General features: G+C 43.5%; 1 protein-coding gene and 1 non-coding gene across 3 annotated transcripts in view; both read left to right on the top strand.

The window, feature by feature from the left end:
• Positions 1-22,416, top strand: part of lrp2a (low density lipoprotein receptor-related protein 2a) — a 47,101-nt gene that overhangs the window by 19,636 nt on the left and 5,049 nt on the right. For both annotated transcript variants that reach the window (XM_046404935.1, XM_046404936.1), the window contains 41 exons: positions 334-545; positions 1,253-1,437; positions 1,545-1,773; positions 1,943-2,120; positions 2,270-2,398; positions 3,270-3,436; positions 3,709-3,852; positions 4,030-4,139; positions 4,508-4,685; positions 4,828-5,041; positions 5,149-5,388; positions 5,595-5,783; positions 6,450-7,382; positions 7,506-7,671; positions 7,752-7,910; positions 8,014-8,303; positions 8,393-8,593; positions 9,051-9,293; positions 9,381-9,506; positions 10,151-10,270; positions 10,840-10,971; positions 11,629-11,830; positions 11,920-12,215; positions 12,784-13,450; positions 14,112-14,282; positions 14,371-14,594; positions 14,801-14,978; positions 15,586-15,782; positions 15,901-16,146; positions 16,374-16,502; positions 18,283-18,402; positions 19,161-19,277; positions 19,588-19,704; positions 19,825-19,962; positions 20,127-20,249; positions 20,387-20,515; positions 21,237-21,368; positions 21,482-21,613; positions 21,732-21,875; positions 21,972-22,137; positions 22,225-22,353. In XM_046404935.1, the coding sequence (XP_046260891.1) occupies positions 334-545; positions 1,253-1,437; positions 1,545-1,773; positions 1,943-2,120; positions 2,270-2,398; positions 3,270-3,436; positions 3,709-3,852; positions 4,030-4,139; positions 4,508-4,685; positions 4,828-5,041; positions 5,149-5,388; positions 5,595-5,783; positions 6,450-7,382; positions 7,506-7,671; positions 7,752-7,910; positions 8,014-8,303; positions 8,393-8,593; positions 9,051-9,293; positions 9,381-9,506; positions 10,151-10,270; positions 10,840-10,971; positions 11,629-11,830; positions 11,920-12,215; positions 12,784-13,450; positions 14,112-14,282; positions 14,371-14,594; positions 14,801-14,978; positions 15,586-15,782; positions 15,901-16,146; positions 16,374-16,502; positions 18,283-18,402; positions 19,161-19,277; positions 19,588-19,704; positions 19,825-19,962; positions 20,127-20,249; positions 20,387-20,515; positions 21,237-21,368; positions 21,482-21,613; positions 21,732-21,875; positions 21,972-22,137; positions 22,225-22,353 (8,302 nt within the window). The remainder of the gene's footprint in view (positions 1-333; positions 546-1,252; positions 1,438-1,544; positions 1,774-1,942; positions 2,121-2,269; positions 2,399-3,269; positions 3,437-3,708; positions 3,853-4,029; positions 4,140-4,507; positions 4,686-4,827; positions 5,042-5,148; positions 5,389-5,594; positions 5,784-6,449; positions 7,383-7,505; positions 7,672-7,751; positions 7,911-8,013; positions 8,304-8,392; positions 8,594-9,050; positions 9,294-9,380; positions 9,507-10,150; positions 10,271-10,839; positions 10,972-11,628; positions 11,831-11,919; positions 12,216-12,783; positions 13,451-14,111; positions 14,283-14,370; positions 14,595-14,800; positions 14,979-15,585; positions 15,783-15,900; positions 16,147-16,373; positions 16,503-18,282; positions 18,403-19,160; positions 19,278-19,587; positions 19,705-19,824; positions 19,963-20,126; positions 20,250-20,386; positions 20,516-21,236; positions 21,369-21,481; positions 21,614-21,731; positions 21,876-21,971; positions 22,138-22,224; positions 22,354-22,416) is intronic.
• LOC124067683 lies at positions 13,805-13,968 on the top strand. Its single transcript, XR_006844791.1, has one exon. It is a non-coding gene; the product is annotated as a U1 spliceosomal RNA (small nuclear RNA).

Genomic DNA, 22,416 nt, shown 5'->3' on the forward strand with positions numbered 1-22,416 from the left:
TCCCCTGTCTCTCCTGGCTGCTCTGATTTCTTTAGATAAGACAAATAACATATATGTCACTCACTGCCCATCACTGGTATAATTAGAACATAATCACCAACAAAGGGCCTGTTTATGGGGAGCGTGCCTGACATGAGCTCCTCTTCAATACTGATAGCCTGCTGAAAGGCCTGGCAATACAATAGGTCATTATCTGGACAAAAGTACATTCCCCAAGGATTGCCATGTGAGCAGCGTCTAGAGTTTTGGTAGACAAGCAAAAGCTGATAAGGGCTTTTATTAGCATGAGAATGGACACAAAACAGGTAACAGAGATTTGATGTCTGTTTACAGATTCTCGTCAGGCATTCTTATTAGTGGCCAGTCGAAATCAGATTGTGCAAGATGACATAACCACTCAGCCCAATGTGGTCCGCTCGCTGGTTCGAGATGGACGCAACATAGTGGCCATAGATTTTGACTCCGTCACTGACCGTGTGTACTGGTCTGACACAAGCCAGGACAGAATCTGGAGTGCCAGCAAAAATGGAAGTGACAGAACCGTGGTGAGTTATTATGTTCCTTTTTGTCACCACAGACATATCGCACTAAAGGTTTTTGTGTTTATTTCCAACTTTACACTGCTGAACATATTTAAAGGGTAGTTCTGGTGTTTTTAAACCTAGGATCTATTTTTACATATTTTTATGTCTAAATGATTAATACATAGAAAAAGTTTTGGGATTGGTCCAGTAGATCGCCTTAGTCAGCAGCTGTGATATGTGCTGCAGTCTTTGCAACATAATCCTGTGCAACTGTGTTCATCAAACTCTGCCTCTTACTGGTTTATATGGTTATTCTAAGCTACCAGACCACATTTACAGAAAGAGTAATTTTACCTCTCAGATGTACACACTTCATTCAAACTGAACAGAAACAAAATAAAACTAACCAAAACTACTTGTTTAGTCTTTCCACTGTTCCAACAACCATCAGCTCAATCAGCTCTTAATTGACTGAGTTACATTTAAAAATATTATGGCTCTTCACACTCTTTTCCCTCCTGCCTGTCTGATACCAGACCTCCCTCTTGCTCCCTTACTGATATTTTGACATTGAAGCTGAAGCTGCGACTGATCTAGTGGACCAGTTTCAAAAGTTTTTGTACCTATAAGTCATTTAGACACCAAAATATGTAAAAATAGGGCCCTGGTATAACAATTCCAGAAATGTCCCTTAAGAATGATAATTAAGATTGAATCTCTTTTGACAGATATTTGACAGTGGAGTGACTGTAACAGAGAGCCTCTCCGTGGACTGGGTGGGCAGGAACCTGTACTGGACTGACTACGTCTTGGAGACCATTGAAGTATCTAAACTGGATGGCACCCACCGTACTGTTCTGGTCAGTGAAAATGTTACCAACCCCAGAGGCCTGGTGCTGGACCCAAGGGAGAGGTCAGTGACATGCAGAGAACCACAAACAGCAAAAACGTTTTTTGATTTTGTGTGTCTTCAATTTATTATTAAAGCTGTTGGTGTTAAGACGAGACTTTGTTTTGCAGTGCTCATCTTATGTTTTGGACTGACTGGGGGAGGAACCCCCGCATTGAGAGGGCCAGCATGGATGGGAAATTGAGGACTGTTATCATAAGCAACAAGCTGTACTGGCCCAATGGCCTAACCATAGACTACCCAAACAATTTGTTGTACTTTGCTGATGCCTACTTGGATTTCATTGACTACTGTGATTATAATGGCAACAACAGGAAACAAGTTCTGGCAAGTGACCTGGTGAGTGTATGAGAAGGAAGACCTTATTCTGATAACACGTTTCCTGAATTACCTATAGAAAGCATATTTATATTAACTGATCTAGAAGATGAACAGAGCATATTTCTTTTTCTTTTGAATAGTATGTGTAAGACACACTTCTTTTTCTTTTGCTACTCTCTATGAAAAGGTACTGCAACATCCCCACGCAATTACCATTTTTGAGGATTTTGTGTATTGGACCGACAGATATATCAACCGTGTGATGCGAGCCCATAAGTGGCATGGGGAGAACCAGACAGTGATGCTGTTCAACCTCCCTCAGCCCATGGGTCTGGTGACAGTACACCCAGCCAGGCAGCCAGCAGGTATGTCACCGGTAATCTATATTAACCAATTTCTGCAGCAGGTCCATTGCTTTTCTACATACATTTAAGAACAGAGAACCTGTGAAGATTACTCTGTTGACTCTTTGCTGGTATGTGTGTGTTTACATATGCGGTTTAATCTTTTTTAGGTGAAAATCACTGCTTCAGGAGTCCTTGTACTCATATCTGCCTGCTATCTGCTGTGGGACCGAGGTACTATTCGTGTGCCTGTCCCTCAGGCTGGACACTGGCAGCAGACCAAATCACCTGCACCAGAGGTATGCATCCTGCCAAATGGAGGAAAACACTCATCACTCAGTTTGATGAAAAAGGAAGTCAGGTCAGATGTATCTGATAAGTTGATATACTCGTGAGGTATTCCTCTTAGAGCAAACATATTATTGTGGAATCTATTATTTTTGTATGCTTTATTTGCAGCCATCTCAAGAAGAGAAATGTTTGAACACACCAAACTCTTATTATAGATTAATCCAAGTGCTTGTCAACAGCCTCCCATTTAGGTTCTCTTGTAAACTACTGTTCTAGTCATAAATAATAAGAATCATATCAGCATGTCTTTCAAGGTCTCAAGAAGACAAGGGACCTTTAATTCAAAGTCCACGGAGTCCCCCTTAGGTCAACAGCTTAACTCATATCAGGTTTCAGCCCATTCAAGCCAAGCAGAACACAGTCTCCCCCTGAGGCCGATGATTATCCAAGAATGAAAATGCCCCACAACCATTCATTGATTCTGATCTCTCATGGCAAAGCAAATCGGATTGTGGAAACAACTTTCACCAGTCAATGCTCTTTATAGATAAAAGCCTGTCAGCTCAGGAAACCTATTTTTGCAACAGATATCATAAACTGAAACCAACTTTTAGTTTTGGATTACCATGGACTAAATCTAGATCCTGGAAACATGGTTTTCTAATTCAGAATTAGTTTCATAACTTTAAAGTATTTAATAAATCACAGTTCAAGTGTTGGAGTATTTCTGATTGTGATTCTGATATTTTGTCACAAAGAGAAAGCACTTTTTTTTCTTAGTTTGTTGTTTTACTAAATGTAGAGCAGTTTGTGATGTATTCTTAGTTATTGTTATTGACTACTTTTGCATTCTGTTTTTTTTTTTTTTTCTTTTTAAAGTTGAAGATCCTTTCCTGGTGGTTGTGAGAGACAGCATCATCTATGGCATTTCCTTGAACCCAGATGACAAGAGTAATGGTGCTATGGTCCCAGTTGCTGGGCTTCAGAATGGCTATGATGTTGACTTTGATGACAATGAACAGACCATCTACTGGGTGGAACATCCTGTAAGTTACCGCCCAAAGACACTGTTGCCATTGTCATATTATTGTAAAAAGGGAACTTGTGTTGTGCGGAGACCCGGTGCTACTAAGGATACAACAGACATAGTGTATGTGTACTGTGACTGTACATGTCACACTGTTAACAGTGAAAATACACAATAAAAGTTATTAATTATTATTTTTATTAGAATTAATACATTCTGGGGGAAAAATAACATATGATTCACTCTGTACATTCACAATCAGCAGTAGTTGAGATGAATCTTTCCCATCAGGGTGAAATCCACAGAGTGAGGTCAGATGGTACTAACAGGACAGAGTTTGCCCCAGCAGCCATCCTTGGCTCCCCTGTCGGCCTGGCGTTGGACTGGATATCAGAGAACCTGTACTATACCAATCCAGCTACGCAGTCTATTGAGGTGAGACAAGTAATACTTTACTCTGCTGTTATTTTTTATTATTACTTAATTACTCAAATAATCAATGCATTTTTCTGATTGTCCTTGTAGTAGGAAAACAGAAAGCAAATGTGAATTAAGTGTGTCACAACACAGCTACAAAGTACAATAACTGTGTTTGTGTTTGTTCGTGGTCAGGTTTTGAAGCTGAGAGGGGAGGTACAGTACAGGAAAACTCTGATCACAAATAACGGCTCACCAACTGGCGCGGGCAGTCCTGTTGGCATCGCAGTGGACCCAGCACGTGGGTAAGCCCCATTTAACACAGCCCTGGCACGGCCACTCATCCCCACAGCTACTGAGCTCAAACAGCCTCCTCATCGCCATCTGCTCTGCTTCTAGAGAGAGCTCAACCGGTGTTACTGAATACCACACTGCACACTCAAACCCCAGCGATGTACAATAGAGAGCAATCAAGAAACAAGAAAGCCCTAATCCCTTCTCACTTTAACATGAAAACTCAGATTTAAAACGCAGAGTTTGGGTAATAACACTATCTCATATTTCAACTCAGGTTTGACTTGACTATAAATTGCATATAAGACTATTAAAAAGTAATAAGCCTGGACACTAAACAGACATAAACACTAACCTCCATTCTTGAATGTCTTCTTAGCAAACTGTACTGGACAGACCAGGGAACAGAGAGTGGCATCCCTGCCAAGGTGGCATCTGCAGACATGGATGGTTTAAACCCTGTCACCTTGTTCACCAACAATCTGGATCACATTGAGTTCCTCACTGTGGACATCAGAGAAAACAAGCTGTACTGGGCTGTTACAAGCACCGGCATGGTGGGTCTCCACAATCTTATCACCAATGATCACCATTTATTCATTTTATAAAGTTCTGACAATTGTAATATGATATGTGTATATGTAATTGTACAAAATCCAATGACATGCCACTGCCTGTCCGGTCTGTGAATCTCTGCAGATTGAACGAGGTGATCCAGATGGAAGCAACCGCATCACCATAGTGACAGGCCTTTCTCACCCCTGGGGTGTGGCTGTCTATGAAAACTATCTTTACTTCACTGACCGCGACTTTGAGGTCATAGAGCGCGTGGACAAGGCCACGGGCGCCAACAAGGTCGTGCTGCGAGACAATGTTTCTGGGCTCAGGGTTCTGAAAGTGCATTATCGAGAGAGTGAGTAACACAAGGACACATTGTCGTCCTTATTCACTGTTGTCTGTTTTTGGCTTGTTGTTGCTTTTTCTTGTGTTTGTCATGCTGTATTCCCTGTGCAAACCCAGCCTCTGCAGGTACATCCAATGGCTGCACCAACAATATGGGAGTGTGTGAGCAGCTCTGCCTGCCTCGGCCACAGGGTCTGTTTACGTGTGCGTGTGCCACGGGTTTTAAACTTAATGCTGACAACAGGACCTGCGCTCCCTACCAGTCCTACGTTGTCGTCTCCACTTTGTCTGCTATTAAAGGCTTCAGTCTGGAGGGGGCAGACCACTCTGAGGCCATGGTGCCTGTGGCTGGGAGAGGTCAGTGATTCTTGTAAATTACCCACTACTGTGCATTGTACATGAGCAAATTACCTGACAAAGCTTCTAAAATGTTGAGCAAATTCAAGAGTTTAGGTGAAATAATAAACCGAATTACTTGCTTAGTAACTGATTATTAAATGTCCATGGTTATTGTGTTTGAAGTAACAATAATGGCCTTTAATGACTGGGTTGTCCTCCTGCAGGCCGTAATGCTTTGCACATTGATGTACACATGGCTTCTGGTTTCATCTACTGGTGTGACTTCAGCAGCACTGTGGCATCACAAAACGGGGTCAGACGCATCAAGCCAGATGGCTCAGGATTACGTAGTGTAGTAACATCTGGAATAGGACGCAACGGGATACGAGGCATTGCTGTGGACTGGGCTGCAGGTATGCTATAGTGCCAGCTCATAAATGTTTTTGTCGAGCTATTTCCATTGTTATACATCCATTCAGTGCCCTCTTGGTCACATTTCCAATCTTCACATATGTCATATATTTTTTGAATTACTTTCACAACACTTACACTTTAGATGCAGGTTAAACATGGTCTTGTTGCCAAGGTCGTGATGCTAAAATTGAGATAGATTATGATTGTAGAATATATTGTTGAGAGTTACAAAATCAATTGTTTCCCGCTCCAGCTTTGGTAGCAGAAGCAGGAAAACTTCTATTAGAATGATATATGTGCTATATTCAGTCATCATGTTAATTGTTCAGTATAAGGCATAAGAGCATAAATCTTGACCTTGCTGACTTATTTTTGTGTCTGTAACAACCTCTTGATCTGTTGATGTAAACCATGAATCTAATTTAAACTTGCTCAGACAGAAGACTGCCTGCTACAGTCAAAGTTAAGAAGCTTATGCCAGTGAAAGAGTCACAGAACAGGAGATCAGTCCCACGCAGATAACAGGAGAGATAATTTCATTAGCTAGTTAAGGAAAAACTCATAACAACATGTGTAATGTGACACTGTGGCACTTCTACCAAACTGTGAACTGTCATGGTTACGATGCAAATTCAAACACTGAGCAAACTGGATTCTTCCCTCAGGGAATCTGTATTTCACCAACGCCTTCCTAACTGAGACATATGTGGAGGTGCTCCGCCTGAACACCACTTTCCGCAGAGTGCTGCTGAAGACCCAGGTGGACATGCCACGCCACATCGTGGTGGACCCCAGAAACAGATACTTATTCTGGGCTGATTATGGTCAAAACCCCAAAATTGAGCGAGCACTGTTGGACGGAACCAATCGCACAATTTTAGTGTCATCAGGAATTATTACACCACGAGGTCTTGCTCTGGACTGGCAAACTGGCTATGTCTACTGGGTAGACGACTCCCTGGATATGATTGCCCGGATCAACCCTCAAGGAGGGGAAACAGAGATAGTCAGATATGGCAGCCGCTACCCAACTCCTTATGGAATCACAGTGTTTGAGAATAGTATCCTTTGGGTGGACAGAAACCTCAAGAAGGTGTTCCAAGCAAGCAAACAGCCTGGGAACACAGAGCAACCCGCTGTCATTAGAGACAACATCAACATGCTCAGAGATGTTGCCATCTTTGACCAGCATATCCAGCCTACCACTGCCCAAGAGCTTAACTACAACCCCTGCATAGAGGCTAATGGAGGCTGTGCCCACTTCTGCTTTGCACTGCCAGGGTCTGGCACAGGTGGCCAGAACAAAAAATGCAGCTGCGCTTTTGGGGATCTTGCAGCAGATAAAGAGAGCTGCGTGGTGTCAAGGGATGATTATCTCATCTACACAACTGAGAGTACTGTGCGCAGCCTGCGCCTCGATCCTGACGACCATGCGTTGCCCTTCCCTGTGGTCAATGTGCCACGTACCTCAGTGGCACTAGATTTTGACCTCACAGACAGGAGGATCTACTTCACACAGAGCTCAGGTGCAGGAGCAAGCAAGATCAGCTACATCCATCTGTCCTCTCCCACGTCAGCTCCTGTAGTTGTGGCTTCAGGTAGGTTTTGGACCTTCATTACAACATACACTTTTTATTTGTTCCTCTTGGGGGTTTTTTGTGGATGTGGGTATTGATACAAACGATATTGCTAATCTGGCGTTGGTGCCTGTCTTTGGACAGATCTAGGGGCTCCTGATGGCATTGCTTATGACTGGATAAACAGAAGAATCTACTACAGTGACTACGTCAACCAGACCATCAGCTCCATGTCTGTGGATGGCTCTCAAAGGACTATTATTGCCCATGTGTCCAGGCCAAGGGCCATCATGTTGGATCCCTGCAGGGGGTAAGACTAACACAACAGACCCTTGCTTTGTACATTAGATTAAACTGAGAATGAAAGATGAATCCCCCCTTGTTTCACAGATACATGTATTGGACAGACTGGGGAACCCATGCAAAGATTGAACGTGCTACCTTAGGTGGAAACTTTAGAACAGAGATTGTCAACACCAGTCTTGTGTGGCCTAATGGACTAACCCTGGACTATGAAGAAGAGAGACTCTATTGGGCAGATGCCAGCTTGTAAGATCTGAAAAGTTTCACTATTAAAATGTATACTCTGTTTTGTCTATTACACCACCCAACTACATACATGTTATATATCATTATTTTTCTCTGTTGTCAGACAAAAGATTGAGCGATCCTCTCTCACGGGCTTCAATCGGGAGGTCATCGTCAGCACAGCCATCTACCCTTTTGCTATGACCATGTTTGGTCAGTTCATCTACTGGACCGACTGGAACACACGCAGCATCTATCGTGCCAACAAGCACGATGGTTCTGATCAGAAGGCAATGATTCAAAACCTTCCATCTCGGCCAATGGATGTCCATGTTCTGGCCAGCAGGAAGCAGCAGCAGTGTGATAGTCCCTGCCAGCAGTTTAATGGAGGCTGCAGCCACATCTGTACACCGGGTTCGAGCTATTTCATACTCTTGTTTTGTCTTTCAGATGAAAACCTCAAATAATTATATAAACTGTCTTATGTAATTTTAACTCGTTAGGACCCAATGGGGCTGAGTGCCAGTGTCCTTCAGAGGGCCGCTGGTACCTTGCTGACAACAAGTACTGCATCCCTGACAACGGGACTCGATGCCAGCCAGGCCAGTTTACCTGTATGAATGGGCGCTGTATTCGTGCCCAGTGGAAATGCGACAACGACAATGACTGTGGAGATGGCAGCGACGAGTTGGAGAGAGTTTGTGGTAGGGGTTATTTATTTACATTTCTTCCTCATTTTGCGCTTTGTTGAATTATCTCAAATCTCTCTGTTGATTCTTGACAGTAGTCCTCTTAGAGCCATTAGTCAGAGCCAGAACTCTCCTGTCCTCTCTTTACCTCCACAAATACTAACATATTCCATATTTTTGCTTTAACAAATTTCTTACTCAGGACCTAAACCTGACTTCAACTATGCTGGTGTGTATGCTTGTACTTCATGGTTACATTTCCATTAACAATAATAACATTAACAAATCAACACTAACAAATGAATCAATGTGCTTATATCTTTGCATGCAGTCCCTCAGGTGCTGTCATCTTTTATTGCCTTGTCAGGTAAAATGAGCTCCCACTGCATGTGTCTACAGTATCAGCCCCCTTTCCCCTGGCCCCACTCTCTATTGGCCAGATTTCTGACCTGCTCTTGATTCTGATTGGCAGCCTTCCACACCTGCGAGCCTACCGTGTTCACTTGTGGTAATGGACGTTGTGTGCCCTACCACTACCGCTGTGATCACTATGACGACTGCGGAGACAACAGCGATGAGGCGGGATGTCTGTTCCGACCCTGTGACCCGAACACAGAGTTCACCTGCAACAATGGGCGCTGTATCACAAAGGACTACGTTTGCAATGGCATCAACAACTGCTATGACAACGGCACCTCTGACGAACAAAACTGCCGTGAGTATCCACAGAAATCAAACAGAAGGAAATATTCAAATCAACATGGTTATTACTTTGATGTAATGATGAAAATGATCATTTCAGCGGAGAGAACTTGCCAACCAGAGCACACAAAATGCCAGTCTACCAACATCTGCATCCCACGTTCATACCTGTGTGATGGAGACAACGACTGCGGGGACATGAGTGATGAGAGCCCCACACACTGTGGTGAGTTCAGCCACAGTTTTAGGATTAAACTATTAGAGTGTCACATCAGATGATTTGACATGTTCTTGCAGAAAAGATGGGTATCAGTAATTATGACTGGATTCCATTTGGGTGTACCAGCTTCAGGTTTCTGATGTTGTGCATGCTACATATTATGATAATGATATATACTATATTATAAATATTGTTAGTAACACCTATGTTTTTCCTGTTATGACAGATCAAAATGTGGTCTCCAAATAAATGTCTATTTTCTTGTCACTAAGGTCATGTCCAAAATCACTCCCTCCCTTTCTCATTCACTAGTCCCTGCATAACAAACACAAAGTAGTTTATTCTGTTTTGAGAAGTAAATTTGATATTTTGAACACTTATCAGGTAATCACTATTGTGTGTCATGGTTGACTGGTCTTTCGTGTTCATCATCGTTGAAGCATTGCAGTTTGGGACTTCTAAATACAGTCCTCACAACCACCAGAGTACTGTCCCTTACTTAACTAAAATGGTTTTACGGATTAACATTCTATTACAAATAAAAATACCTGCACAAACCCCTTTTTTGTCATGAGAAAGATAAGATAAGATGTTAAGATTCCCACGACGACCTCCACCTGATTTCATGCCTTTCTTCCTCTTCTACATAGCTACATCCACATGTTCCCAGAGTGAGTTTCGTTGCTCCAGTGGCCGCTGCATCCCGGCCCACTGGTACTGTGATGGAGGGTCTGACTGTGCTGACGGCTCTGATGAACCCCTCTCCTGCAGTGAGTGTCGCACAACTCTCTCACCCCCAAAACGGGCCTGTCGGCTTTGTGTGTCTGCCCCCACCCCATTATCAGCTGCTCGGTTATTGTGTGTTTGTGTCTGTCCGCCAATCTGCATCTGAGTGCTGTGGGTGATGTAGCAGAGATTGCGAGTCAGTGGTGTATTTCTTTGTTGACGATGTGGTCAGTCAGGCCTCCTATTGTGCGCTGCATTCCTCTGTGGTGACGCCCCTCAGTGTCCTCTGACAAACAGCACCTCCCCCTCTCTTTGTCCACCAGGGGTTACAGAGCCTCACATTGGCTTTTGTTTAGATAGCTCACCATGCATGGGAATGTGGAGTTGCCATGACTATTTTGAAAGCTTTGCCAGTGTTGTATTGTGCCTTGCTTATTAGTTGAAAAGCAGTGGGGGAAGTACATAAGATAACTGGAAATCACAAAAAGAAAAAAAGGTTGTTTTGAGAAAAGAATATTAATTTGTAATGAACATAAATAGTCTGAGAGAAGATGTTAAATGACAGTACTGCATTGTGTTGTCCACAGCTTAATGTTATGATTTGTCTCTGCAGCCACACTGGTCAGAACCTGCAACACAGATCAGTTTCGCTGTGATGATGGCAGGTGCATTGCCTCATCCTGGATCTGTGATGGGGACAATGACTGTGGCGACATGAGTGACGAAGACCAGAGGCATAACTGTGGTATGCATCCTTTCATTCTTAAACAGTTTCTTTTCCCACTTCTTCTTTCTCTTTGTCCTCTTCTTCACCCTTTTCTACATCCTCCCACTTCTTCATCTCCTCCCCTTGTAGGCCATCCTCTTGTTCCCCATCCCCCCCCCCCCCCCCCCCCCCCCCCCCCCCCCGCGCGCTTCCCTCATCCTCTCGTTATTCAGGACGCTGATGGATTAGAATACACACCACTGGGGGAGTGTTGTGTGGGAGACGCTGGCAGTCAGTGCCCGGTATCTTAGTCTCCTGTAGAAGGTCTTCATTCCAAGGAGCTGACATTCCTGATTTCTCCTGCCTCAGTCGTTACTTTGTGCATGTCTCCTCTCTCTGGCTTCCTGGCTCAGGGTGGATCAAGAATCTTATGTCTCACCAGTATGTTCTCCAACAATAAGATGCCTGAAGCCAAAGACTTCAGCACTGCCTGAGCCTCTGTAGGAGACTCACTTCAAACAATGTGAATCAGTTGCATTAGAGGGATAAAGAAACTGAAGTCAGAGCCACATGTTTTGAAATACAGTCTGGGATATTTGGATTGTCAAAAATGCAGGTTGACATTGGGTCATCACCGTCATTACTTCATTTCTTGTAAATCTGTCTGCTTGGTCTCTTTTTTGTTTTTTCTTTCAGCCAATCGCACATGTTCAAGTGCAGAGTTTACCTGTGTGAACAACCAACCACCGCAGCGGAAATGTATCCCACGTGACTGGGTGTGTGATGGAGATGCAGACTGTGCAGATGCATTAGATGAACATCAAAACTGCACACGCAGATCCTGTGGCATCAATGAGTTCACCTGTAGCAATGGTCTCTGCATACGCAGTGCCTACAGGTTAGAACTATTAACTCCATAAAATACATGTGCTATCAGTCTGTCTGGCAATGTGAGTTCATCTTTTGTGACCTGTTGTCTAAAATCAGGTGTGATCGACGTAACGACTGCGGGGACAGCAGTGACGAACAGGGCTGCACCTACCAGCCATGCCCGCAGCACCAGTTCACCTGCCAGAACGGTCGCTGCGTGTCCCATGACTTTGTCTGCGATGGTGACAACGACTGTGGGGACGAGTCTGATGAGCTGGAGCACATGTGCCACACGCCGGCACCCACTTGCCCCCCCGTGGAGTTCAGGTGCGACAATGGACACTGCATCCCCCTGAGTCGGGTGTGCGACAGGAACGATGATTGTTCTGACAACAGCGATGAGAAAGGATGCGGTGAGTGAGAGGTTTTTGGAATTGTTCAAGAAATTGTGTTAAATAATAACATCCTTTTAACCTCTGAGTTTCTTCAGTGTTTGTTTGCTGTTGGGTGTTTCAGACTGGTGTATACTCCCTCTAGGGGAAAGACAGAGAAATACTACTAGTAATTTTCATTAAGATATTATTGCATGACAATTTCGACAACAACCAAATTGTTATAAATTATTATTCCTGCAATATTGATATTAACTAGCAAATATAAATTGAATGTAATGTCTGGAGATACAGCATATAGCTTTCTCACCACACAGAACTGAGGTTGGAACTGAATCAAGATACTGTTATGATCATGTCGGAGCATTTTGTATTTATTGTAAGGTAAGAATGGTTAGCCACAGTATAGGTAAAAAAGAACAAAACAAAAACTATTTCATCTGGAAAGACAAAAAAGAAGAAGAATTAGTTAAATGAAGAACAGAAATAATACTTCTCCTCTTTGTTTTGTCGCTCCATTAATAGAATTGTCTGATGAAATATGATGACCTTTTTTAACTTTGATGATGTTGTGCTTCTTCAACTGTAGGTGTCAATGAGTGCACAGACCCATCCATCCATCACTGTGATCACAATTGCACCGACACACCCACCAGCTTCATCTGCACATGTCGTCCTGGCTACCGCCTCATGTCTGACAGGAAAACGTGCGATGACGTCAATGAGTGTGCAGAGACACCGAGTGTGTGCAGCCAGGTCTGTGAGAACACCGTCGGCTCCTATGTGTGTAAGTGCGCCCCAGGATTCCTGCGAGAGCCGGATGGCCACACGTGTCGTCAGAACAGCAACATCTCGCCTTACCTTATCTTCAGTAACCGCTATTACCTTAGGAACCTGTCAACAGACGGAGAGGCCTACTCTCTGATCCTGCAGGGCCTGACCAGTGTTGTGGCCATGGACTTCGATCGTGTCGACAAGCGTCTTTATTGGATTGATGTGAGCCGCAGAGTAATTGAGAGGATGTCCTTCAATGGCAGTAACAGAGAGGTGGTGGTCAATGGAGTTCTGCATGGAGAAGGCCTTGCAGTTGATTGGATAGCCAGAAAACTCTACTGGGTGGACAGCTTCTTGGATTGTCTCAAAGTGTCTGAACTAGATGGACGATTTGTGAAGAAACTGGCCGAACACTGCGCTGATGCCAATAATACCTACTGCTTTGAAAACCCCAGAGCCATTGTGCTGCATCCCAAATATGGGTAAGTTGGAGGCAAGGAGGAATCACGTCCAATGATGATCTGACTGATATATTAGCACCCACGCAAAAGTGGTGCCAGATCATAAGGTTATCTTCAGAGAAATTATTGAGGAATTATGGAGCTATGAAATAAAGTGGGTTTTTTTTATTAAAGATTTATCCATTATTCATAATATTTTAGTGAAGGTACTAAAATATTGTATCTTATTGCCACTTTCACCTTTAGTGCATAACAATTGTTGTTTCACTATAAAATATCCTGCCTTAATTTAAAAATATAGATTAAAAATGGGAATATTTTGCCATATTGTCAGTATGAAAAAGTACAGTATCAGTCTTTCTTTTCCTTATCCTTATACTTACCTGGCAGGGGAGATACCATGATCAAGAAGGTGGTTCACCCAGGGCGAGGCTCAGCCATTGCACTCCGGTTGTGCTGACCCCTGCGAATTCCCCAAATGTGGGAATCTCGACTGCATAATTTCTGGTAGTGGGGGACTGCGTTCGCGCTCTCCCCTGATTTTTATATATGGTGAATTTCCCCACTGCGGGATCAATAAAGTTCATCTTAAAAAGTTTTTGCTCAGAAGTATAGATTCTCTTTACTTCAAACATATGCAGATGTCATTTGATAGAAATTCATTTTCTTGGTTCCCTGTTAGATTTGTATACTGGACAGACTGGGGAAACAAAGCGTTTATCGGTCGTGTCGGAATGGATGGAACCAACAAAACAACTATTATCACCACCAAGATAGAGTGGCCCAATGGGATCACTATTGACTACACTAATGACAAGCTCTACTGGTCTGACGCTCATCTCAGTTACATTGAGTAAGTACAATCTCTCAGGAAGTGTTCACACTGATTTTGCCTCCAGTGAAATCAGTGACTCTTGTAATACTTTTCTGTCTTTTGTCAGATACTCAGACTTGGATGGTCATCACAGGCACACAGTTTATGATGGAAATTTGCCTCACCCGTTTGCCTTGACTGTGTTCGAGGATACTGTGTACTGGACTGACTGGAACACACGCACAGTGGAAAAAGGCAACAAATACAACGGCTCTGGTCGTCAGATGCTGGTTAACACCACTCACAGACCTTTTGACATCCATGTATGTCATCCTTACAGACAGCCCATTGGTGAGTTGAGATGTCAAGAGTTTTTTGCCATAAAACTTTTGTTTAGGGTAAAATAGTTCTTTCTTATTTTGACGTGTCTACCTCAAGTTGATTTAAGGACTGGTACTGAAAGGTACTGACCACAAGCAGAACAATGCCGGGCCTGTATTTGCCCTGCAGTGGTGAACTGAGATTGTTTCACAGATTTGTGGCTCTTCCTCTGACAGTAAACAATCCTTGTGTGGTGAACAATGGAGGCTGTTCCCACCTGTGCCTGATCCGTCTTGGGGGGCGGGGACACACCTGCGAGTGCCCCGACCATTTCCTGAAGGTCCAGATAGGAGGTGTGACCCGATGCCTTCCGATGTGCACCAGCACCCAGTACAGATGTGCTAACAATGAACGGTTTGTCAAGATTTCTTCTTGTGTTGTTCCTTGTGATCTTTTTTAGGTGACATGCAACATTTTGAAAATTGGTATATTATTGTTGAGCTGTTAGTGTCAAAATAGAGACCAGTTTTCATATAATTTCCTTTCTGTCAACATCTCATCTACTGTCCCAGAAAAATCCTGTAAGCAGTATTTACTAAGGCCTTTTGCTTGCTCCAGTTATGATCAGTTATTTCTAAATAGTGTAATATACATTTACTCCCTTTACAATGAAAAACAGCACCCCCTGCTGTTTGTGTCATATTATAATCCCCCAGACACAAAATCCTTTTTTGTGCACACATGATGCAGCGATGTGCTCAGGAGAGGCTACAGATATTTTCTATAATTATAAATGTGTGTAAAAATGAATCTAGTAATGATTTGTTAATGTCAAATGCTACACATGCTGCATTTAAGTTTTATGCCCACTTATGTTTTTGCAGTCTTTCATAGAGCTATAAGTATTATGTAGGTCATGAGTCTTGAATGGTTAAACAGAATCCAGGAAATAATTTTGGAATAACTTTTTGTTGACCCATGATGTATATCTGCATTTTTGTCCCTACTTGTGCTCCAACAGATGTATTCCTATCTGGTGGAAGTGTGATGGTCAAAGGGACTGCAGAGACGGCTCAGACGAGCCCTCCACCTGTCCGGCTCGACACTGCAGACTTGGCCAGTTTCAGTGCAACGATGGAAACTGCACCAGTCCGCACTTCCTGTGCAACAGCAACCAGGACTGCCATGATGGCTCAGATGAAGACCCCGTGCTGTGTGGTGGGTGGTGTTGTGCTTTTGTTCAGGTTGTTTCTAATTTTTAACAAGTGTCTTGTTTCTTATGATTTCATGTAAAAGCTTGTTCTTAGTCAACTGATTTGACTTGTCCTCCCTCTAGCCACACACCAGTGCGAATCCCACCAGTGGCAGTGCGCAAATAAGCGGTGTATCCCCGAGTCATGGCAGTGTGACGGTGAGGACGACTGTGGCGATCAGTCTGATGAGGACCCAGCAACTTGCTCCACCAGGACCTGCCGCCCAGGACAGTTCAAGTGCCGCAATGGACGCTGCATCCCCCAGAGCTGGAAATGTGATGTAGATGACGACTGTGGTGACAACTCTGATGAACCGTTAGAGGAGTGCAGTAAGTAATGCACCTTTTTTTTAACACTACTCATGTGACTTTTTGTAATTGCACGAGGATAATCCGAGTTGCATTAGAGAAGAAACTTTGATTTTGATGAATGATCAGTTACTTCAGTAATAACTAATTGACAGATTTTGCCGTTGCATATCCATGCATTTTTATGTTTAGAAAACTGCTCCAGCCTTTACCTCCTTCACTTGATAACTGTGGTGTTTTGTCCACAGTGGGACCAACATATCGATGCGACAACCACACGGAGTTTGATTGCAGGACCAACTACCGCTGTGTGCCACTGTGGTCCGTTTGCAATGGCAACAACGACTGCAGAGACAACAGTGATGAGCAGGGCTGTGGTGAGTCCGTGACAGCTGTTCTTGTGACAGGATTGAGATTCTGTTCACTTCGTGGCAGTGATTTGAAGGCTGCTCTCAGACCTCATATTAAATCTTCCCTAGTCAGTCATGCATTTTATTTACTTACTGATAGTCAGATGATTCCTGCAATCTCAGAGAATTAAAAAAATTACAGCATACAAACAAAGTTATGTGTTCAAGGAGTGAGTGAAGGGCAATTAACCAACACCTCAGCCTTCTGTGGAACATTACACAGTGAGGTAGTGGGAGGTGGTGATGGAGAGGGTGTCACCACTCACCCTCCCCCGCCTTTTGCCTCCCCCACAGATTTATGAGCTGTCCAGTGGTATGGGTCTACATATGTATGTGTCTATGTGTGTGTGTTGTTGCTCTGTCCTTGCGTGGGGGCAGGGTTCACACAAGTCTCTTTGTACTTTGCTACGATCCAAACACACCCGCCGCGGCCCTCCCGTCTCTTATCGGAGGCCCTCGCTCCATTAGTGCCATGCCCGCGCAGGACGGGAGATCCGTGCTAATCTTCCCGTAAGAATGTAGCAGATGGGCCAGGTGGAGGGCTAGGAGGGCAGGACTAGCTAACACTACGCTATCTTTGACCCCCAGCACTGTGTGGTAGAGACGGCTCAGACTAGCTCTCCTCCACTCCTCTCCCGTCTGTGCCTCTCATCTCCTGCAGCCTTATCCGCTACAGACGCATACTGACATGGATAGAGGTCACCCATCTGTCCTAAGCATGCTGCTCTCCTTCTCTATGACTATTGCGGTTTAATTAAAAAAACAGGATGCCTTTCTTTTCAAACTGACAGTTTCATCTTTACTTAAGAGTCTAGAAAATTCACATCATGTGGATTTTGCTCTTAAAAGAATTGTCTACTGGAGAATCATCAGAGACTTTTCTCATCTGTTGATGTGCAGCACACATTCTGTGAGTGTTTATGAGAGTTTCCAGTCCTGACTGTGTCACTCAAAGTTTAATATACAGACATCTTTGTGCCACTGTGGTGGCAAATTAAAGAGCTTGAATCTTTTAAACTCTTTCAAAAATACACTTAATTTCCAGTAAATTAGTTAATTAGCAAGTTAATTCAGTTCAGTGTAGCAGCCCACAATGTTTTGTTGTTGAAACTGCTTTTCATTTTGGAGGCTGCAGTATGTGTTGTGGTTGATCTGCATGGTGTTATAATTACAGCTGTCTCTAACATTTTCATTTATTTCTAAGTAATGAGGGTAAACAAAAAATTCAAAACACATTTCACACAGTATAATTCAGAAGCACCATAAGCAACTACAGCTTCTAAAATGACTGTAAATTCAAATGAACACTTCTGTAACACAATTTGAACATTAAATGGAAAGCGTACGCTTCCTCAAGGTAGGATTTATTGAGGTGCATTGCATTGGACCTAATGAACTGGCTTCCCCATGTTTATCACAGTCCTCTGTCTTATGCAAAACAAATCATTTTCTACTTAATGTTCTTGTAGAGCACATTGTGTTGTCCCCTGGGTATAAAGCTTGACCTGACTGGGACACTGCATCCAGCAGATGTAAACTAGTCAGTTATTTTTATAAGGTTTTGCATGCAAGGCTAAATTCTCTCATGCGGTAAGTCCAGGGAACCTTTAGGTGCTTAACCTGATGAAAGGTCACATAACAGAATGTTTTTCAGGCATTCTTAGGCAGAGCAAATAGTAAAGAGACACTTTGTTGAACATTGTGGTTTAAAACGATGACCAGTTTCATGTACCTGCTACTTTCCCAGATGAGCTTACCTGTGATCCTACTGGAGACTTCCGCTGTGACAACCACCGCTGCATCCCGCTGAGATGGAGGTGTGACGGCGACGACGACTGCGGGGACAACTCTGATGAACGCAGCTGCAGTGAGTGCTGTTCACCGTCACAACTTAGAGCGTTCAGTCGTGTTCGAGGGCTTTAGTACTGACTAGAGGATGAAAAGCTGGGTCCATTGTTTTGACATCATCTAAGTGTCTTTTAAGTAGGTTTACTGTGGGATTTTAGCATCGTTCCTGCAAATTCTCCAACTGAAAAAAGAGCACTGATGGCAAAAAATAAACATGGTATCATTTTATCAGACAGCAGGGAGGTTTTGTAAGAAGCTCAACACTTCTGCCGACAGCAGAGTGCTGAGAGAGGTAGTCTTATCAGCTGCTAGAGAAACAGGCTGTCCTCAGTGTGTCAGAAAGAGGGAGTGAAGGAGTCTGTCACCCTTTGCCCTGGAGAGCTTAAACATGTTTGAGAACATGCCAGTTAATAGCGGTAATGCAGCTTCTCAACAGAGTAGCTGTGACTGGGGTTAAATCATGGTGGTACTGCTCCCCTTGTTCCTGTGCTGCTGATGCCAGGAGAGTTTGTCTCCAGTGAACTTATGAGCTCACCTCAGAGTAACGGCTGCACGTGCTGCTTGTTGTAGCGTGGTTGTCATAATATTCACTGAAATTATATTAAAAAACCCTTGACTGTTTTGAGAAATGTCTCAAAGCCGATCAAGAGCTTTTGACATCCGTATGACTGATGCGTACGAGTCTCTTATCTGGAAATTTAATTAAAACAAAAAAAAAGTTCTGCATTTGCTTTATCCCACGCTGTTTCATTTCTGTTTTTTTGGGTTTTCCCTCAGCTCCCCGCGCGTGCACAGAAAGCGAGTTTCGTTGTGATAATCTGCGCTGCATTCCTGACCGTTGGGTCTGTGACCATGACAACGACTGTGAGGACAACTCGGATGAAAGGGACTGCGGTAAGTAGAAGCTCTTTGTTGACGGGTTGTTTGTGAGTAGCAGAGGGCTGCTGCACTAAAATAAGAAACAATAAAACTAACAAAACATTTTGAAGCATTGTAGAGGCAGACAGGTTCACCAATACTAACCAAAATAGTTTATTCACTCTGCTTCTAACTGAAAATCACATTAGTATTTCCCATTCTGTAAGACTTTTACAACAGTCTTCAGTATTCATCTTGCTAAATATGCCTTTACTGTAGTTTCCTTTTTCCATGTGTGGAGCATGAAGTAATGGCTCACCTTGTTTCGGTTTGGCTGTTGTTGCAGAGTTGCGGACTTGTCATCCTGGTTACTTCCAGTGCAGCAGTGGACACTGTATTGCTGAACGCTTCAAATGCGATGGCAATGCTGACTGTCTGGACTATACAGATGAGACGTCTTGTCGTAAGTGCTCCACGTTTCGTGATTTTCCCCGTAATAAGTGTGATATGTGTTCTCCATCACAGAAAGGGATGTAGCACAAGTGAATCTAGCAAACATGCGCTCGTCTTGTCTCCCTTTCAGCGACCCGCTTTCCCAACGGTACCTACTGCCCCCCCTTCCTGTTTGAGTGCAAGAACCATGTATGTATCCAGCCTCACTGGAAATGTGACGGAGACAACGACTGCGGCGATAATTCGGACGAGGAGCTTCACCTCTGCTGTAAGACGTCCAGCACACCGAGAAATTATTAGATTTCAGCCAAGTTGTCATGCCGAGAACAACATCAAACTTCATACATGATCAGTATTTGGAAGTGAATGTGTTAAATCTGCTGATTTTATTAGAAGGTTTTCTTGAGACCAGCTGTTTCTGTTCATCCACAGTGGAAGTCCAGTGTGAGACTCCGTTCCGTTTCCGCTGCGACAACAACCGCTGTGTCTACAGTCACGAGCTGTGCAACTCAGTTGATGACTGCGGCGACGGCTCTGATGAGAGACAGGAAAACTGTAAGTATGAAAGTCTGTCGCTGATGGTCTCGTTTACCTTCTCGTTCTAATGCCATGTTGTATTTTTTTATTGTTGTACATTCATACCTACATGCATGTACAGCATCTCTTGAGTTAATGTGTTTCTCTTCATCAAGGTCAAAACCCAACTCATGGGCCCTGCACAGATGACGAGTACAAATGCAGTAATGGACACTGCATCCCTCTGCAGTACGCCTGTGATGATTATGACGACTGTGGAGACCAGTCGGATGAGCTTGGCTGCCGTGAGTACATAAACAAACAACGTATTCATCATAATGACTGCAAAATGAGAAAAAAAAGTTCTGTTTTTTCATCTCTCTCTTTCCATTTATCAAGCGTGCACAGCACAGTCATCTGTTCAGAGACACAGCGAAGACAAATGAATGAAATGTCTGAAGGGACAGTTTGTGAATTTTGGCTTCTTTTCAATGTCCATATATGATTCCAATTCTAAAAATAAAAACGTAGATCACATCAGTTGAAAAGGTTTGAAATAATTAGGGACCATTTAGTCACAAATACATCTGCTTAGAAGAAAAAATACCTTTTTAAACATTTTTAAATTATATTACATTTATGTTCAGGTAGTTACTGCGCAGTATGCCAGCAGGTGCGCTAAACGAAAATCATTTATTTTCGATACTGTTTTAGGTTGAAATATGTTGTTTTGTAGCCAAGATAGCACTAAAATGCAGGGTCATGGGTTCAACATTCTTTTAAGCATGGAAAGAAATTTCGCTGAATTAGTGAATTAGTCAACTCAGCCCATTTGTAGTAAGTGAAATAAACATATCTTATCATGGATTAATTCAGAACTACCACCATAGGTGTAATGAGGTACTTTGAAATGACCTCCACTTGACTGAATTAATACAGGATGAAACGTTTATCAGGACATACAGAAGGTGTCACACAGTCATCTCCATGAGTGTCTGAGTGTGTCTGTGTGTTTGCTCCTGTCAGACCATGGCAGTGGACACACATGCAGTGACAACATCTGCGAACACAACTGTACCGACCTGACGGAGGGCAGCTTGCTCTGTTCGTGCAGGCCCGGCTACAAGCCCAAAGCGACAGAAAGACACACCTGTGAAGGTGAAGCTCACATCACTTAGTCTCAGTCCATTTACATACTCAGAGACAGAAGTTTTCATTCACCTTATGTTTCTCCTCTTTTTTCCCCCCATTTCTTCTGCTTTTGGAAATAGATGTGAATGAGTGTGAGGTGTATAGCACATGTCCTCAGGAGTGCAAGAACACAAAGGGCAGCTACGAGTGTTTCTGTGCTGAAGGTTTCCTCTCCTATGGCGAGCCACACGGGACAGAGTGTGCCGCTCAGGGTAAGAGCTTGGCATTCACACGTGGGAGAAAATTCTTTGCACACGTTCTCTTTCTTTTTCCTTCTCACGTCGAACTTGTTGACTGAATTGAATTTACTACGCCTCAACCTCTGTACAGGCAACCCGCCAGTGCTGCTTCTGCCAGACAACGTTCGTATTCGTCGTTTCAACCTCTCCTCTGAGCAGTATTCAGACTATGTGGACAACGCTGAGCACATCCAAGCCTTGGACTACCTGTGGGATCCAGAGGGACAAGGACTCAGTAAGACTTCTGCCGTAACCCTTTCAATGCTGCGCTGAGTATTAAAAGCAACAACAGTTCTAAGATTGGACAACATTTACCCCTGCTGTGCTGTAGGTATTGTGTACTGGACAGTTCTGGGTCGGGGATCTGAATTTGGCTCTATCAAACGCGCCTACATGACCACATTTAACGATTACGGCAGCAACCCGGTGAAGGAGGTCGATCTAAACCTGAGATACATCGCTAATCCTGACGGCATCGCTTTGGACTGGGTTGGCGGGTAATTCACCAAGATTAGGAATTACCCTTTGCAGAATTTGCTCTACATTTTGGTCAGTTGCTCAGTGTTTATTATTACCTTTTACAGGCACATTTACTGGACAGATTCAGGCACCAATCGAATTGAAGTGGCCAAACTGGATGGGCGGTACAGGAAGTGGTTGATCCACACAGACCTCGACCAGCCCGCTGCTATTGTTGTCAATCCATCTCTCGGGTATGGGTCTACAAAGCTTCAGTATAAGAAATATGTTGTTTGCATCCTAAATTGCTTTGTATG

This window comes from Scatophagus argus, chromosome 11, assembly GCF_020382885.2.
Source record: "Scatophagus argus isolate fScaArg1 chromosome 11, fScaArg1.pri, whole genome shotgun sequence".
NCBI classification, from domain to species: domain Eukaryota; kingdom Metazoa; phylum Chordata; class Actinopteri; family Scatophagidae; genus Scatophagus; species Scatophagus argus.